The sequence below is a fragment of the Anguilla rostrata genome, chromosome 2 (assembly GCF_018555375.3).
Source record: "Anguilla rostrata isolate EN2019 chromosome 2, ASM1855537v3, whole genome shotgun sequence".
NCBI classification, from domain to species: Eukaryota; Metazoa; Chordata; class Actinopteri; order Anguilliformes; family Anguillidae; genus Anguilla; species Anguilla rostrata.
Window position 1 is genome coordinate 39,238,635 of NC_057934.1, and position 17,414 is coordinate 39,256,048.

At 40.5% G+C, this 17,414-nt stretch overlaps 1 protein-coding gene across 3 annotated transcripts; it reads right to left on the reverse strand.

Moving 5' to 3' along the window:
• Nucleotides 1-4,641: 4,641 nt before the first annotated feature.
• On the reverse strand, nucleotides 4,642-17,272 carry mazb (MYC-associated zinc finger protein b (purine-binding transcription factor)). Of its 3 annotated transcripts, none has more exons than XR_010328614.1 (8): nucleotides 15,975-17,272; nucleotides 15,458-15,608; nucleotides 14,802-15,184; nucleotides 13,239-13,486; nucleotides 13,010-13,073; nucleotides 12,632-12,803; nucleotides 11,067-11,483; nucleotides 4,642-10,833 (listed from the first exon to the last, which is right to left on the reverse strand). XR_010328614.1 is itself a non-coding variant. In XM_064324587.1 (7 exons), exons 1-7 carry the CDS (start codon nucleotides 16,005-16,007, stop codon nucleotides 11,134-11,136), a joined length of 1,404 nt encoding a protein of 467 aa, XP_064180657.1. In that variant the 5' UTR covers nucleotides 16,008-17,270; the 3' UTR covers nucleotides 4,642-11,133. The 3 variants fall into 3 exon arrangements, 1 of the variants encoding a protein (XP_064180657.1); XR_010328613.1 differs by having other exon boundaries at nucleotides 13,239-13,489; nucleotides 15,975-17,269; XM_064324587.1 differs by having other exon boundaries at nucleotides 4,642-11,483; nucleotides 13,239-13,489; nucleotides 15,975-17,270.
• Nucleotides 17,273-17,414: the final 142 nt, after the last annotated feature.

Below are 17,414 nucleotides of genomic sequence, written 5' to 3' on the forward strand. Positions count from 1 at the left end.
AAATAGGGGAGACCTAATTTAAGCCTGATCTATGAACCCATTGGAACTACAGCACATACAGAACGTAGAATGGCCAGGACCAGGGAAGATAAATTTTTTATAAACAATGTGCACTGTGAAAACGAAGTACAGTAGTCTACTGCAGAGGGCAACATTGTGCATTATAGCTGAGTGTAGTATGCAGTAGGACAATACAGACAATATAGTATGCTAAGGCCATAAGACAGACAGACTGTACAGAATTTAAATGAAAATCAAACACTGTTAAGTGGTTTCACTTCTAAGTGCATTACATTTTTCTACTTTAGAATGAAGAGTAAGACTAGACCAACTTCTCTGTGATACCTGTATTCCTGTGTACAACTGGATTTTTAGTTTTAATGTCTCATTATTGCATAGTGCTTGCTGTGATACCATTTACCTTAACAAGATCCCCAGGAGCAGTAGACACAAAAACTGATAATACCAAAGATCCACTACCATCTTTCACTGTAAGTATGATGTTATTTTTAACATAAGCATCCTTCTTCCAACACCAAACCCACTACTAGTGTGTGTGGCCAGAAAGCTCAATTTTGGTCTCTGCTGACTTTTTAATGCCCTCAATAGAGGCCTTTTCTGGCAACCTTTCCAGAAAGCCTATTGACATGGAGGTAGCATCTGATGATAGATTTGGAGAATTTGAGAAATTTGATAGGGTCTGCTAATTGTTTTGGAACAATTTGGATTTGGCAATAACTTTATCAAAATGATGAACATATTCTTCTCCCAAAGCTGCCATAAACACTAACAAATATATAAATCCTTTCCAGTGGCCTGTGTAAGGGATGTTCATTGTCACCTCTATTATTTGCAGTATTCATTGAGCCACTAGCCTGTGCCATATGGAAAAACAACAACATCTCTGGCATTAATGTTGATATCAGCAACCATAAGATTAGTTTATATGCACATGGCATATGTCTATATGTTAATCTTCCACAATCTTCCCTATCTCAGATTCTGTGACTCATAGATACTTTTGGAAATTGCTCTAGTTACAAGATTAATTGAACCAAATCAGTTATACTTCCTCTCAATTAAATTCAAGTGGGATTGCTGTGCACAACCCCAATTCAAATGGACCACCTCCTTCTTTAAATATATTTGCATACACATCCCATAGAATATAAATCCTTTTAAGCTCAGTTCCTCTGAATGCTACAGTCTATCAAGGATGACCTCAACTGCTGGAGAAACCTACCAATATCACTAATGGGGCACATTTCACCAGTTAGAATGTCAATCATTCAAAAAATAAACTCTCTATTAATCTATTTTCTATGATTCCTCTGATACCCAAATCCAATTCCTCTGATATCAAAGAAATGAACAGTTTTCATTGGAAAGGCAACCCCACATATGACACTTCATACTCAATAAAAAAAATAAAAATAAAAAAACAAGGTGGCCTCTTCTCTCCAAATTTAAATCAATATTACATATCATTTCAGTTCAAGTTCATTACATATTGGCTAAAAGATGGCTAAAATGATGGATCTCAGCAGAACAATTTACATCCTCTTCACTCTCCCTCCGTCACCTGCTGTTCATTGAGAACAAAACTAAAACCTTTATTTTAGAGGGTACTGTATGCAAGGAAATATTCTAATTATTGATGCTTTCAGATATTTTAATATTTCATAAAATAAATAAATTTATCACATCTAAAATAAGATATTACAGTAAACACAACTCCATAAAGGAGGGTCTTAAATTTATATTTTGGTGGGCCAAATAGCAATTATTGGTGAGTTTTTACCAACCAAAATATTTGTTCTTATCACACATGAATTGTTTCAGCATTTACTTGGCTTTCTCCTCAGCAGTCCATGACTCTTTGCTGATTCCTAAAAAATGTATCAATTTTTCTCATATGAATATTTGGTGGTGATACAAGGCTGTGTTACTGCCTATTTTTTATTTGGCAATTCAGTTGTGAGTTCATTTTCATGCTTTGGATTTTCAAAAGAAGTGATTCCACAGGTGCCTATATCAAAGGAAATGGAGATGCTTTGAAATAGTTCAGAGCGCATCATGCTCACAATCACACTAGCAGGGCACCACAGAGCGTATAAGCAGAGTCCTGTACAAACTGAATGAGTGACATGTGTTCTAAGCAGGTATCAAAAGAACTGCAACAAGTGACCTGCCAATGTGACTGACAAGCTTGACAGAAGTAACCTAACCTAACCCCATTTTACATTTCTTCTACATTTGGTGAGCAGCTGGTTTATATTTCATATTCTGCTCATTTCCAGGGTCAAAATTCACACACTTCATACGAGCAACACTAAAAAATAAGTGATCTCATAAGTGATGTTTTCAATGTAAAAAAGCCAAGTGACATACAAATCACTCAGTTATACACACAAAGCATTCTGCCAAGTTATTTGAACAAATGTTGAAAAATATCAGGAGCATTGTTTTTGAATAAGCAGTATTTAGTTTCTGTAAACACACTGATAAAAGGTTGTAGCTTCATTTTGATACCACTAATAAGATATGCAAAAATATACACTTTTTAATAGATGTATTGAGTATGTATGCAAGTAACATTTTTAACATTTCAAATATTTTTAGGAATTGGCACCAACAAGTATATACATCACAAGACACATCTGTCTTAACTGTTGTAATAACACTAGGTCAGTCCCCCATCAGATGGCAGTGCTATTTTCATGCCCTGAGTGCCAATGGCTATGTTCCAAATGAAACAATGCTGGCTGCCTCTTTCCTAATATATTCTACATACTTTAAGCCCTCCGTTTGTTCTATTTTGCTCTAACCATATCCCATTCCTGTTCACCATGTGGCAATATAACATGAGCATTTATTTTAGGCTTATGAGAAACAGTTGATGGCAGCTGACATCACATGCTCTTTACATCCCAGTTTAGCCACATTTTTATTTTGTGATCAAAATAGCATTTAAAATGTATATGCTGAAATGTACTTTTACAAAAGGATCTCCTTATCCATATGGAGTCATCATTATACCACCAAATGAAGAACGGCCCTCCTCTGATACATTCACGCACAAGCCGTTGACCATTTTCGACATTACAAACATACAGTACAACAGAAGTGCTATTATAAGAGATACTTATCATCATGCTTATCAAGAGTGATGTGGCATGTTGGTGTTGCAGGCAACCAGAGGAACTCTGACTTAAAGTAAAGCCACCCTACATCTTTTTATTTATTTTATTTCACCTTTATTTCACCAGGCAAGTCATTAAGGACAAATTCTTATTTACATCTAGGTGGATGAAGCCAACTCCTCCAATTCCTGCACTGGTTATGTCTGGTCATCGTTGCCCAATGACACAGGGCCTTAAGTCCCTAACATGTGACTTGGGAAAATGTAAACTGTGCTTCAGCCCTAATCTTCAAGGTGGTACTGTAGGCATGCTAAATACAGTATTGATTGGAAAGCAGTAAATATGACCAATTATACAATTAAGGACAATCTTGTTGGCGCAAGGGTGCAAGTCTCTAAACTAGCGGTTCTCTAATTTCATCTGAAAAAAAGGGCTGATGTTATTTTGTTGGACCTCCAGATACCTTCAGGGATATGCAGGGGGGCATTCCTCCATGCACCATCCCCCAGTTGTTTCTGTACTACTCTTTCTACAATTTAAGTTCATCATGGCTAGCTAACTTGCCTAACTATCTGTCCAAATAACATTTCTGTAAATGGAGGATAAACTTCAGTTATAAAGAAACTATGGAACTATTGAACTATGGAACTAGCAATGAAGTCCAGGGGGTTAAGAAAACTGAAACTCCCATTGCCTTTCAATGGGGCTGTGAAGAATGTGTTTGTCTTTATGTCGGTACTCCTCCAATATAACATTTACAACAGTATTCACCCATTTGAGTAACACTGACATGCAGCCAGGGAAAGGTGAACCACTAAAACACTTGCACAGAACAACTAATCTCACCACAGAGAATGGCACGCTCGCAGTTCTGCACCTAGCTGCATTTAACCCATTGTCTTCTTAGATGACAAACGAGGCAAAACCATTTGGGGTGTGTAAGGGGCAGCACCAGACCCTCTTTTTTGTGCCCTCTTTTAAAGATGATCCCAAAAATAATTCAGGACTTTGTAAGTGACAGGTCAAAAAAGGAGTGCCTCAAGCAACCCTAACCTCTATAGCTGCACCTGGAGATACAAATAATCAAGGTCTACAGACGCTGTAGAGCCGGGCCAGTTCCAAAGCTTGATCCCACATTAGCCCTCAGATTGGACATCTCTGCTAGCTGAATGCATAATTGAAATGATTAAAGTATTGTAAGATGTTTATTACTTTACAACGGGCTTCAAAATATCCTATATCAACCTTTAGATGTTGGGATGGATGGAACAAAATCAGGAAAAATAATCCATGGTGTGATGTAGTTCTATTTAAAATGTAGAATCCTGGGTCCAAGACCCTATATTCCAAGCAGGAAACGAGGCATACCAATGGCTGCCAGTACCATTTATATTTCCATGGGACACAACCAAAAGCAGTTAAAAATGTTAAAATCACCTTGCCTTTGGGCTGAAACCTGTCTCCTTCAATACAATGTACAAATGGACAAAGAGACCAGTTTAAGTAAATGTCATTCTTATTGATGCAGTGTGTCTGTACAGGAATTAATGGAGCATTGTATTACAGCAACACAAGCACTGGGGCAGTGAAAAATAAGCTTGAAGACAGACCGACAATTATGGTCACTCTCCCTCAGTCATACCATCTCACACAGAGGTATTCACAACATTAGAATGTTTAGTTATCAGCTCATTTCAACCTTGTCAAAATTACAAAATAACATCATTATAATCATGGTCTTAGGAAGCATTAAAACAATACCTTTTTCAATCTAAGTGTTTCTAGATACATACTGTTGAGAAATATACAAATATAAATATATATGCATCCTATTAATATTGTCAAATAACCCATAACCTACAGTGTAAAATAGTTCAGAGTAAAATATTATATATGTATTACAGTAAGGCATTAAGATGTGTTTTCAGAGGTGGAGAGGCTCCTAAAGGAGAGGTATTTCATAGTTTGATCTGATAACAGCATGGCACGAACATTCCCTTCTGGTCACCTTGTTAGCCCACTCTTTTTTAAAATTATTTTTACTTTACTGAACTGACTAAATGACAGAGTTCATTCAGATAAACAACAATCCATACTTAACACTGTAACACTGACCTAATTCAGATCAAACAAGAACACACTTATTGATATATTCATAAAAATGTATTTTGTTGGGAAAATATTAGCTGGGTTGTAGCAAGTTAACAAGTACAGTACCTCCTTCAGGGTTCAGCAGTAACATTCTGCTTACATTTGACCAATACACCCTTCAGCCTTCCAGTCAAATTTAAAACAACTGCAAAATCTTTGCTACATTAAAAAAAAAACAACAACACACACACACACAAACAGACAAACTGAAAGGCATTGTCGATGCAACAAATTAATTTGGCCCTTATTTCCTCTTTTGGCTCCTTATATTCAAGAAATAGTGTAAAAAAAAACTCATTGTATGCTAAACATCTGGTGTCCTTTTATGTGGTACAATGATTTACATGGTGGAAATATGCATGCTGAGGATAAAAATGACAAAGACCAGTTGCCTGATCCTTTGACGGGTCAACAATATTATGCCAGTATCGATACTTTGAAATGGGACCTATGAGTCAATGACAATAGCCAGGATAGCCATGCATCGCAATCCCTGTCAGTGGTTGCGTTTACGCAGGACTCTGCAAAAGCCAAAATGCAGGGAAAAACACGCAGTATTTTAAAAACGCAGACAGACTTTTTTTAAGTTTTTTTTTTTTTTTTTTTAAGATAACAAGGGCTGATGACCCAGACTTGAACCACAACAAAACAAATTGTTTCTTTGAGCCAATCAGCTTTCAGTGACTGACATTTGTGTGGTTTATTGATCATAATATTTACACAACTGTTGGAAGCATTGCGAGATTCAAAGAGAAAGTGCATAATTTTTAATGAAAAGTCAACTGAGATGTCACACTCTAGGTAGCCTGCTCAGCATGAGTGAATTAAAACAGATTTCGCTTCTCTGGTTTTTAAAAAATATTATTAACCTGTGGGGCAATTTTATTTTATTTTTTTTTAAATGCAGATTTGGAAATCTATCTTGCGTTCCAAAGTTGCAGCAGTCCAGGGGTTAGCGCGACCACTACCTGTACAATTTCCAGCCAAGGCATCTCCAAAATCCACATATTGTGCAATCACAAAGACAACTGGATAATACCAGCTCACAAACAGCAAGACTGCAGCTCTGGGGTAAAGGTACGGAATCGCGCCTATGCTGTCTGGCGTAGGACAACACAGCAGGGGCCTGGACACTGCAGTACAAACTGACCACATATTGGCACAATACTGGGTTCAGAGATAAGTCAATGTCAGCCCCAAAGAGACAGGAAAAGGTACCAGTCAAGCTGTGTTGTGCAAGTTGACCGATTCTCAGGTGGATGTGTGATAGCATGGGTTGCAATAGTATACCCATGTAATAGTATGCCCACCAGCCACATTACACCTTACGTTCCACATATGTGTGCGCACCATTTTTATGTGACAGGGCCCAGTCATACATATGTCAAGCTATTCTGGCAAGAAAATAAATTCACATATGACATGGTTATGACATCCAAAAGGATACATACAAACCTCTCATTATTTCACATTTGCATGTAATGTTTCCTTTATTACTGTATCTGCCTAATAGAGAAATAAGATATATTGTCTTGGCAACAACCTGCTAGAGTCACATTTATTTGTTTCATTAATAATGCCTTTCAGAGTATATATACATACAGATATACCCCATTCAGTGCTTCCCCATACAATGCTTCTTTCTTATGTTTCCTTGAGGGAAAAAACACTAATAAATACATTTTAAAAATGAAGAAAATCCATAATCCAAAGATTGAGATTTCACTCACAACGCTCACCGCTTGCTGACAGCCACCAGCTCAGTTTACACGTGCAAGGGCTATGGACCTAGTTTTTTATTGCTAAAATGAAAAATATTAAGAAGTGAAATGAAAACCTCTGGTGCGTCACACCTCAAGAATGTTGTTTTGCCAAAACAAATGGTATGTGCTGAAGCAACATGTGGTACTCAGAGACAAAGCAAAGTTGGAATAAAGGAGCAAATCCAGACTCCACATGATCCTAGTGGTTTCTACTAACATCTGATATAAGCCAGAGGCACTGTGGGAAGACATGGTGCCAACCACAAAAACCTGGAGGTCTCCAGAAAGTCACGGGTGTGGAAGCCATGCACAGGGAAGCACACCGTAAGCAGTCTAATGTGTCTCTCCAGCAAAGGTGGGATGAAAGATCACACCAATTGGACTGATTTTCAAGCAATACATTAGACTCGGAGGAAAACACAGGATACACAAAGGGGATGTCAGAAGCAGCTTAAAGGAAGAAGGGTTAGGGACATGGCACAGAAATAAGGTTTGAATCAACAGATGCAACAAAGGGGAGAGATACCTTGATGGTGCAAAAAACAGGCCAGAAAGCAAAAAGAAAAAAAAAGCTGCCTCATAAGGTTCAGGAAGACCATTCACATGTTAGAAAAGGGGTGTACCAGGGAGAGGAAGGTACTGTAGGAAAAGAAGGGTGACCAGCAGAGCAGAAGGAAACTGAGGAAGGAGCGATGTCACCCAAGGCAAAGGATGGTGCTGGAGTGTGTCTAGGATATGGACATGGATAAGCACAGTAAAAAGTAAAAGCACAGTAGAAGTGGAAGTTTGATTCAATGGAAAGAATCGTATATTGAGGTAACATAAAAGAGAACTGGGGTTAAGTGCCACTTAAGTGTCTGGATACATGGCATTACGCAGACCAGAAAGACAGAACAGTGAGAGATGTTGCAGAAGGCAAAGGGAGAGATGTACAGTAATGTATTGACAAAAGTGGGTTAAAATTGAACCTGTAGATACAGATTAATCAATTATAGGGTCCTGGTGTTACAGTGGGATATGCCTATAACTGCGGCAGAGAGACTGGAGTCCTACATCTGTGGGGCTCTGCATCAAGTCAACAATGCTTTTCCTGCCTCCCACAGTGGCCCCGAGTTTAAAGTGAGCTGTAATGACTTTCCACAGCCAAGAAATGAGGCGGCGCAAGGTGCAGCAGTAAATTAGTCTGGCGGAAGGTGGTCCACACACAAAAAAAAAAAAATACCAGGTATGATTTGATAGGAAGGTTGGGCTAAAAAATTACTGAACTGAAAAGTGGAGCGAACTGAAAACACAGAGCGAAAAAATGGCGTACGCTGTGGTGGCAGCAGAGAAAAGAGGATGTGTGCCTGGGCTGCTTGGATGGCTGGCAGCATGTGGCAGCATATATGGAAAGAGATCTGGAAGGAGTCTACAGGGACAGAATTTATGATTAGACCTTTATGTTCCCTACATTGATGAATCGTAGCTGATGGGGGCTGCAATAGGATACAGCTGGTATAGAGGAGGGGCAACACTACAGGACATTCTCACAAGACTCCAGGTTTCAGGGGGATGGGCTGAATATGATAAGTACGAAGGCCAATGGCAGTAGCGTTGGAGACCCGGAGGAGGGAGAAAAATAAGCAGAGAGGGGAAATACAATGGATAGTTTTGAGAAAGGTGTTGGAGAGTGAATGGAATGAGGGATGAAAAAGTGTCTTAGTGCTGGACTAAAACAAAAACCTGCACCCACATCGGCTCTTTTCAGGTAAGATTTGACATTTCTGCCATAGATGTGCTGAAAATGTAAACATGATTTCAAAAATGCACCTCAAGCGTCTGCTTTTAATAGGTAATAACGGTTTAATTTTACATTTACAGTTTTAAGAATGTTTTGAAGGATATACAACACTAATAGTCCATTAGCCTTCACTGAGGTGGATCACAAGTCCACTATGGAGCACAGTTATTTTATTCAATACACTATTCATTAATTTTGGACTAAATATAAGGCCCTACCAATAGAGGGTATGCATTGACGTCACTTTCCCACCGGAATACGCCCCCTCAGTCGGGACTGAGTGGCAAAACATGCTGCCACATGGCTGTCTTTAGTAGAGGAAACTGCAAAACCAGGAGTAAAACAAATGATTATCTGCTTAAATTAAAGGCAGTTGGACAGTGATCCTTACAACTTACTAAAGAACCAGTGGTCCATGGACATTCAACAAGAAATCGGAGCTATCTTTTTACAGACTGCCGAAAGCTAAAGAAAAGAGAAGCAAATGCATCGCTGCTATTCGCAGAAACAGCTTGAATCCAGGCACCAAAACGTGGATTTGCGGTTGTTATTTTGTGTCAGGTATGTTGGATTTTTGGGTAAAATCATACCTTAATAATTTATACGCTTGGCTAGCTAACACTATCTAACCATCCCCCCTTTGTTTGTAGAACACAAGGCTCATCATGGGTGTTTTTTAATAAATGCTGACAAAAACTTTACAGTTACACAGAATATAAATGAAAGATCCTAAATATTTAATTGATGAGTAGTCAATACAGTAGCCTACATAACTTAAGGCATGATTTTACCCAAAAATCCAACATAGCTACCTGACACAAAATGACAACCGTAAATCCACGTTTCGGTGCCTGGATTCCAGTTGTTTCTGCGAATTGCAGCAATCCATTTGCTTGTTTTCTTTAGCTTTCGGCAGTCTGTAAAAAGATAGCTCGGATATCTTGTTGAATCTATTTGTACAGTCAATCGCACAACAGCTCTTTCCCATTTTAGGTGTGTTTTTTGTGTTTTCACGGCATTCAAGCTGAACGCTAATGCTGCCACTGATAGTCTTTCTGCCACTAAGTGACTTCCACTTACTGTGACGTCATGTGCATACCCTCTATTCACTGCTTTCACAGATAACCAGAATTGGCTCCCACTAAGCAATAAGCCAGTCTGAGACAAATGCAAATCCCTAGTCACGGTTTGGCTTTGTCAACCAGCATCCACTGATTGCTGCTGTAAGATGTGTTTGGGAAACATAACATTTCCAGGGAACGCCTACTTTCATTTTATCCTGCAGAAGCTTGAGTCTGAGAGGCTGGGGGACAGTCAGCAAGTGAGTGAGCAAGAACAAGTGAAGGTTTTGGAAAACTTAAACGCTTTATTGCAGATTCTGAATATAGATTGGCTGTTTTTTTTTTTACTCCCAAGTTTTAAAGAATTCTAATTACTGTGTTTACATAATTTAATGTGTTCCCGCATTTATACGCTTCTATGACGATTTGTAAATTTTTTTGATTCATCGTTCACCGATATGCCACAATTCTGCAGGGAACACATCACCAAAGTTAAAATTATGCCCTTATGCTCTGTTTCGGTTAGTGGTTCTACCCACTGGAATGCATACTAATTGGAATACGGGGTATACCTGCATACAGTATATAGCATTGCAATACGTAGTTTTGCTGTTGAACAAAACTACGCAGGTACCTCTCCAGAAGGATCAAGTCCCTTTCTAACACACCATTCTAGTAGTGTGATTTTATTCCATATAACAGCATATTGTTTGTTTCTTCCATTTCCATAACCAAGTTAGCTACTGTATTTCATGGTCAGTGACTGAGTTCAAATGATTTTCTACTTTCTGAGTCTTCAAATTCCTGCCTTTTCTTTTTCTGCAAGAGGTTGGCTGAGGGGGGTAGGGTACAGCAAATAGGATTCCATGTTGGATCCTCTGAACACCCTACCCTCTACAGCTGGCTGAGTGATCGAAGTGAAGGACATCAACAAACTGAGGACAGAATGAGAGAACTGGTTAGTATGATTCACACAAACTTACAGGACACATCAGTACAGTAACACTGACAGAGAGTGAGAGAGGTAATAGCACGTACACACTTGGGTAGACAATAGTTTCTCTAAACAGGGTGAAGAGAGAAAAAGAGGGGGTAGACAGAAATTCATACAGACACAAACTGACATAAAACAGATGGAAAAGCAGAGAAAGGACATGCCCTCCCTCACCTTGACTGTGGCCCATGGTCTCTCTCGCCCACCGGCTCTCTCTTCCCTATCCCCTTAGTCCTTCCTGCTAGCTGTGGGACTGGGGGGCAATGCCAGAACAATCAGAAACCAGCAGCCCCACCCCTGTGTTCCCACTGACGAACACACTGGGGCCAGAAACCATGTTGCCCAGGGAAATGGAGCTGCTGGATACCGTGGTGGTGGCGATGGGGCTGGGGGTGGTGTGAGGGCTGGTGTGAGTGCCCATGTGGCCTTGCAGTTGGGTGGGGGTCTTGCAATGCACCCCACAGAGTTGACACAACAGGACACCTCCCGGCCCGGTTCCCCCAAATCCCCCTCTCTGACCCGCACTCTCCTTCCACTCCTGACCGTGGTGCTTCTGTGCATGGACACGCAGGTACGTAAGAGTAGTGAAGCCTGGGGAAAAGGAGGGGAGATGAAACATTATACTGCATGCAGTGCAGACCCACTGAGAGAGTTCTTCCAGTACACAGTACTAAAAGGACTGCAATTATCTTGGCGAAAATCAAAAAATGGAGTTGTTCTCCTCTAGTTTTAAATTAAATACTGAGAGCCACATATGTAAAACAGCCAAAACTATAGATGGACCTGAATCGTACATCCCTTGACCACAAGTGTGCAAAATCTGAGGGTGATATACAAAACTACTGAAGATCTATGAAGCAAAATGTAAACGGTGTACCCTTGTGCCCTTTAGTGTCTCCATATCTATCCAAAATGTCTGAACTGTGCATTGCTGTACATTAGAACAATCATATATTTCACTACAAATCAACTGTCTTCACTCATGAAACTAACTTCTGCATAATTTTCAAGTGGGAATTACTATCATTTCATCAGTATAGGGGTCTATGATTTCTAGGGGACCAAAAACATCTCTGAAAATGAAATGCTTTTTGTCTATTATAAAGCATATAAATTTGCCCCTTATGATGGGTTAAGATGAATCATTGATGTCACATTGAAAAATAATGCAAAAACATTGTGACACACCGTGGTACACATGCCTAAATTACTATTTATGATCACTCCAAGGGAAATTTTACATTCATCAACCACATATTAGCATACAGTAAATTTGAACGAGTATTTTCCATGCCCTTGGTGTACAGTATAGCCCATGGAGATACCAATACCCTACAATATGAACAATAAGATTAAAATACAATATTACACCGTCAGAAAAATGTTGGTGATGTTCTGGCTTGACAGTAAACTAGCGCATCAAACATAACACATAACTGAGCCACCCATGAACGCTTACCCACATTAGAGAATAGCTGTGGTAAGGTCTGTGGTTATGTATGCCTAAGACAGTTTCACGTTTTGTTCTACGAGATAAATTACACCCATTAATATCGCAACCATGAATTTCAAAGCTGTGCTTTAAAAAAGAAAGTTACTAACAAGTTGCTATATTGAAACTGCAATGGTTGTCGTTGAAAAAATTGAAATCCCAGTTTTTCTTCAAGTAAGGTAAACAAAACAAACAAGTGGGGTGAAAGAATAGTGAGCAAAGTTTTGAAATGGACAGAAGCACTCACTGCGGTTGCAGAGGTGGCAGGCGTGGTGCTGTGATTGGTTGTGCACCCTCATGTGATCAGTGATGTATGCGGCAGACAGCAGCTTGCCACAGATGTGACATGGCACCTTCTCTTCATGGCGGATCATGTGAGCTCTGAGCCGGTCGCGTGTAGCAAAGGCAGATTCGCATGTCTACAGAGGGACAAATTAAACACATTAAAAAGTTTTTTTTTAATTCTTGAGGGAAATGTTTCTGTTTGATATTACAAGTCATTTAATGTGCGGACCAACAGTTTTAAAGATACATAAAAGTAAAATTAAAATTCCTAAAAATCAAACTAAATTTGAATTAAATCATATACAGATACTTTTTATTTGTTATATTATTCTGAGTTTACCTCACATTTGAAGGGTCTCTCTTTTGAATGGACCTGTCTTACATGACTGTTCAGATGATCAGGCCTGAAAAGGGAAGTTCAAACAATGGAGTCACAACACAGCGGATCGCAAGCAATGAGGGGAATTCTGCAGGAACCGGTTCTCTGTGCTACAAAGCAAGCACGAGCATAGCATCTCTCTCAGTATGTCCTGCATAAACCAGTCTCGCAGCGCTGCCCTGGTCCTCACCGTGAGAAGCCCTTGGCACAGTGGGGACAGACGTAGGGCTTCTCTACGCCACCCTGGTGGGAGCGCACGTGGTAGCTCATGCGGTCCTTCCGCTTAAAACGCTGCTGGCAGATGGGGCAGGAGTAAGGCTTCTCATCTGAGTGGGACAGCCGGTGTCTGTTCAGGTGGTAAACGTCCCGAAAGGCCTTCCCGCAGGCTTCACACGCGTGGTTCTTGCGCACTGGGTTTGGGCTCGGGTTAGCCGCACGCTGCTATGGGAGAGAGAAAAACAAACTGGCTTTGGACCACATGGATGGATGAATGAATGAATGAGGAAGAACAGAAGTGGTTTCACTGATTCATATGTTCAAGGACCACAGCCTTTTAGGGGCAGTCTCAGTTGGCTCTTAAATGGTCTATAGATGTCTTAAAATATAATTTCACAGAATGTTCCAAAGTGCAGGAACAGAGAGCAAGCCATCATTAGATCTCACATTTTATTTCGGCTGACAGCAATTTTAACTAATCCATCAACCATTTAGTTGGGTGCTAAACCCTACTGTGCTTTCTAAATAAATAAAAGCACTTCTAGAATTCTAAGACTCATGTACAACCAGTGTATAGATTTTTTTCCCCATTTTCCTCCCCAATTTAGCCGTTATACCAATTCCGTTTGTATCACGGTCCTGGTTGATGCGCTATCCTTCTGTTGGTCTGGGGATGGTGTAGACTACCACATGCCTCCTCCAATACATGTGGAGTCGCCAGCCGCTTCTTTTCACCTGACAGCGCGGAGTTTCACTGGGAGAGTGTAATGCGTGCGGAGGTTCACACTATCTTCCCCAGATCCCCTCCCTGCTGGACAGGTGCCCCGAACCAATCAGTAGGAGTCACTAATGCAACGATCAGGACTCATACCCTCACCGGCTTCCCACCTGCGAACACTGCCAACTGTGTTCATAGGAACGTCTGACCAAGCCAGAAGTACCACTGCCGGGGATTGAACTGCGGTGGTAGGCAAGTGCTTTTACCTCTACACTACCCAGACGGCCCTCAACCAGTGTATAGCTGACAGGTCAGGAGTAATATGTGCTCTGTTGTTGGTTCTTGGCAGTATTTGTGCTGCTTGATTTCATATCAGTTGTAGTCATTCAATTGTTTGTTATGGAATGCCACAGAGGATAACATTGCAGTAGCTGAGCCTGATAGTAACACATGTGAGTATTGATCTCTCAGCATCTACCTGAGAACTGCAAATATAAATCATACCTGAGGCACTCTGTCCCAGGTTACCCCAGCAGAAGAGCATTACATTTGTTAGAAAAATCATACCCATGTGTTTAGCAACTGTGCAGTGTAGGATGTGCTTAGCAAGCATTTCCTCCCACCATATTCTCAGTGCAGGATTTGCACAGAAGGAAGATTGCAGAATGTAGCATTCTTGACTGCATGCAGCCACCATTAATGCCATAATAAAATGGAAATAATGAAGCACAATAGCTTCTTAATGTCTTATGACCTCGGTGCAAAACTGGGCAGCTGAGTGTGAATTTGAATTTTGATATTTGAAAAGTGCCAACCCACCTGTACTGTTGCCCCAGCAACCACTACAGCAGGAGGAGGAGGGCCAGCCATGGCAACACTAGCTGCGGTGACTGACATGGCAACCACGTCGCCTTCTTGATTTCCGAGAGTAGGTGCATGAGGAACTGACATGGCGGGAGGGGGAAGAGGTTGGGGGACAGAGAGATGGAGTAAGGAGAGAGGTACAGTCTGTCTCTCCACTCGTCCGACTGCTGCTGCCGCTCCATCCTTCATTCCCGCCTCCCTGTCTCTGGCAGCTCTGTCCTTCATGCGGACTCCTGTGTGGACTGACTGGTGGCGGCGCAGGTTGTAGCTGTTCTTGAACTGCTTGTTACACAGGGGGCAGATATGAGCAGCTCTAGCTGGGCGAGACGCTGGTTTTACTGAGCGAGAGAAAGAGGAAACAGAGATAGAGATTCAATTAGTTTTGTATGCATACAGGAAATGCATTGCATTACCCTGGTTACAAGCACATAAAACAACCAACGCATAAAAAAACAACACAACTATATTTTAAAATGTGGACAGTGTGTACGGTTTTTTACCCCTTGCAATAATTCTGCTCTAAGAAAGATACAGTTAAAGGAAATTGCTATCCCATTTCATTCTGCAGTGTCTTCTACCCCACCCTCTCTGTTAAGCCCTCCCCCTCTCACCAGGTAAAGGTTCTTCATTCAGAGCAGCAGTGTCCACTGTGGAAGGAGGTGGAGCTATGTGCTCTGTGGGTGGATTCTGGGCAGAGCCTGTGAGGACTGGGAGGAGGTCTGATTGGAGAGTTGCTTCCACTTGGGTTTGAGTGGGTGTATTCTGAGAAACAACAAAGGAGGTGGAACTGTCAGAAGAAATTCAAAAAGATCACGAGATGCTTAGAAACCTTACTACCAAAGGTACAAAAATAAAAATAAAAAGCAGTCACTCTGACCACACCTGTGGTCCTGCAGGAGAAACTGTGATTTTCACTCTAAGTAAAGCTCTGGTACATAAATGCAACTTGGTCCTTGAAGCACTGAAATCACCAAGTTATGAGTTACACTGATGACAAAGTTCTCATTTGACAATAAGCAGTGAAAGGGTAAATGAATAGCACTGTCCTAGAAGGGGGAGGGGGTGACCACTAGGTTTACGAACTGTACACTCCTAATCTAAGACATACTCACAGTGTCAGAAACTTACCTGAAACAGAAAATTACTCCAAGCAGCATCCATTTTGAACCACGATGAAGAGAATAATCGTCCAAATAGAAGTATTTATACAATGAACAATATCAACAAAGTCGATATAACCTACTTATCCTATAACTACCTAATACTATATACCTGACAGATCGGTTACGTCTTATTGAAATCGAGATTGATGATAATCGCCCTGTTCAAAATGACCTAGCTTGCTAGCTTATAGCAGTAGCTCTATAGCTGCTACTCTTAATTTACATGCAACACAATTTGTTATAAATTCTGCTTTCATCGAAATGCACCTAGTTCACTGTTTGCATGTATTAGCTATTGCGCTGACTAGCTAATCATATGCAATCATTTTAAACAGAAAGCTATCAATAACTAACCAGCTGGCTAGCTAGATGTTGACACAATCTAGTTAGCTTCTACGTTTTGGTTTGAACTCTTAGCCTGGTGGCTAGCTAGCTTATTTACTGATTGAAACGCACAGAATCCCCGTAAACACTACCTCGTTAACACTGTAATATTAGGTAATTGTAGACTTTGAAAGCTCATTTCGATACACTCGAAATAACAGTAATTGTTAGCTAGCGAGCTAATCATGCAAAAAAAGAAAAATCTGATTAGCTATTAATAATGAAATGCTAGCAAAATATATTTGAAGACATTATTTCAACGCTATGGTAAGTACTGGTTCTAAAGCGTATCACAGAACAATAGTTAATATTGTTTTTATTTTGTTTTCCTTAATAGGCCAAGGCGGGTCGAAGCCTCGGTATTGCGTTCAGTCCTGGCCTCAGCTAGAGCGCTCCCGCCCGGCCGCAGTTCGTCGTTCCACACCGGGTGTTAAATTGAGAAGATGACATCTTTCTTTTTTTTTCTATCTCTCTCTCCCTCCCTTTCTCTTTCTTCCTTTTCTTTTTTTAATTTCTTGTTTTTCTCCCCCCTCCTCTATTTCTCCTCACCGTTATGTCCCACTCGTTTTTAAAGGGAAAGTATTTTCGTTGAACACCCCCTCCCCTTTCTTTCTCCACCGTATACTACTTCTAGGCCGTTCTCTTTGCCCCCCGCCCACTACAGTTTCGGCCGACTTAAATTTTGTAAATAAAACGGTGCTTAAGCCGCGATAAACTGAACAAAAAAAACGTTTCGTGCAGTCGCTCCAAATAACCACGGACTGTTAAAAATTATTTTGCAGGTATTATAAACGGATAATGCATATATGCAGACGGGTTATAGAACCACATTTACCGCCACAATGTACGCATCTTAAAGGAAAAGAAACGCACAGGCGCAGTGTTGTATTGTGGCATTTGGGATTTAGCTACGTCAAAATGACATGGTTGCACTGTGATGTTTAGTCAGGTATGCCGAATATTGTGGTAACCTATATGTGATTGCATGTATATCTAATAAATTGTAGAAAATAATACCGGT

Coding starts and splice junctions, on each gene's coding strand:
- mazb (XM_064324587.1), bottom strand. CDS start 16,007: ATGGATGCTGCTTGGAGTAATTTTCTGTTTCAG. Junction 15,185..15,457: donor GAATGAAGAACCTTTACCTG/GTGAGAGGGGGA, acceptor TCTCTCGCTCAG/TAAAACCAGCGTCTCGCCCA. Junction 12,804..13,009: donor AGAGACCCTTCAAATGTGAG/GTAAACTCAGAA, acceptor GTCCCTCTGTAG/ACATGCGAATCTGCCTTTGC.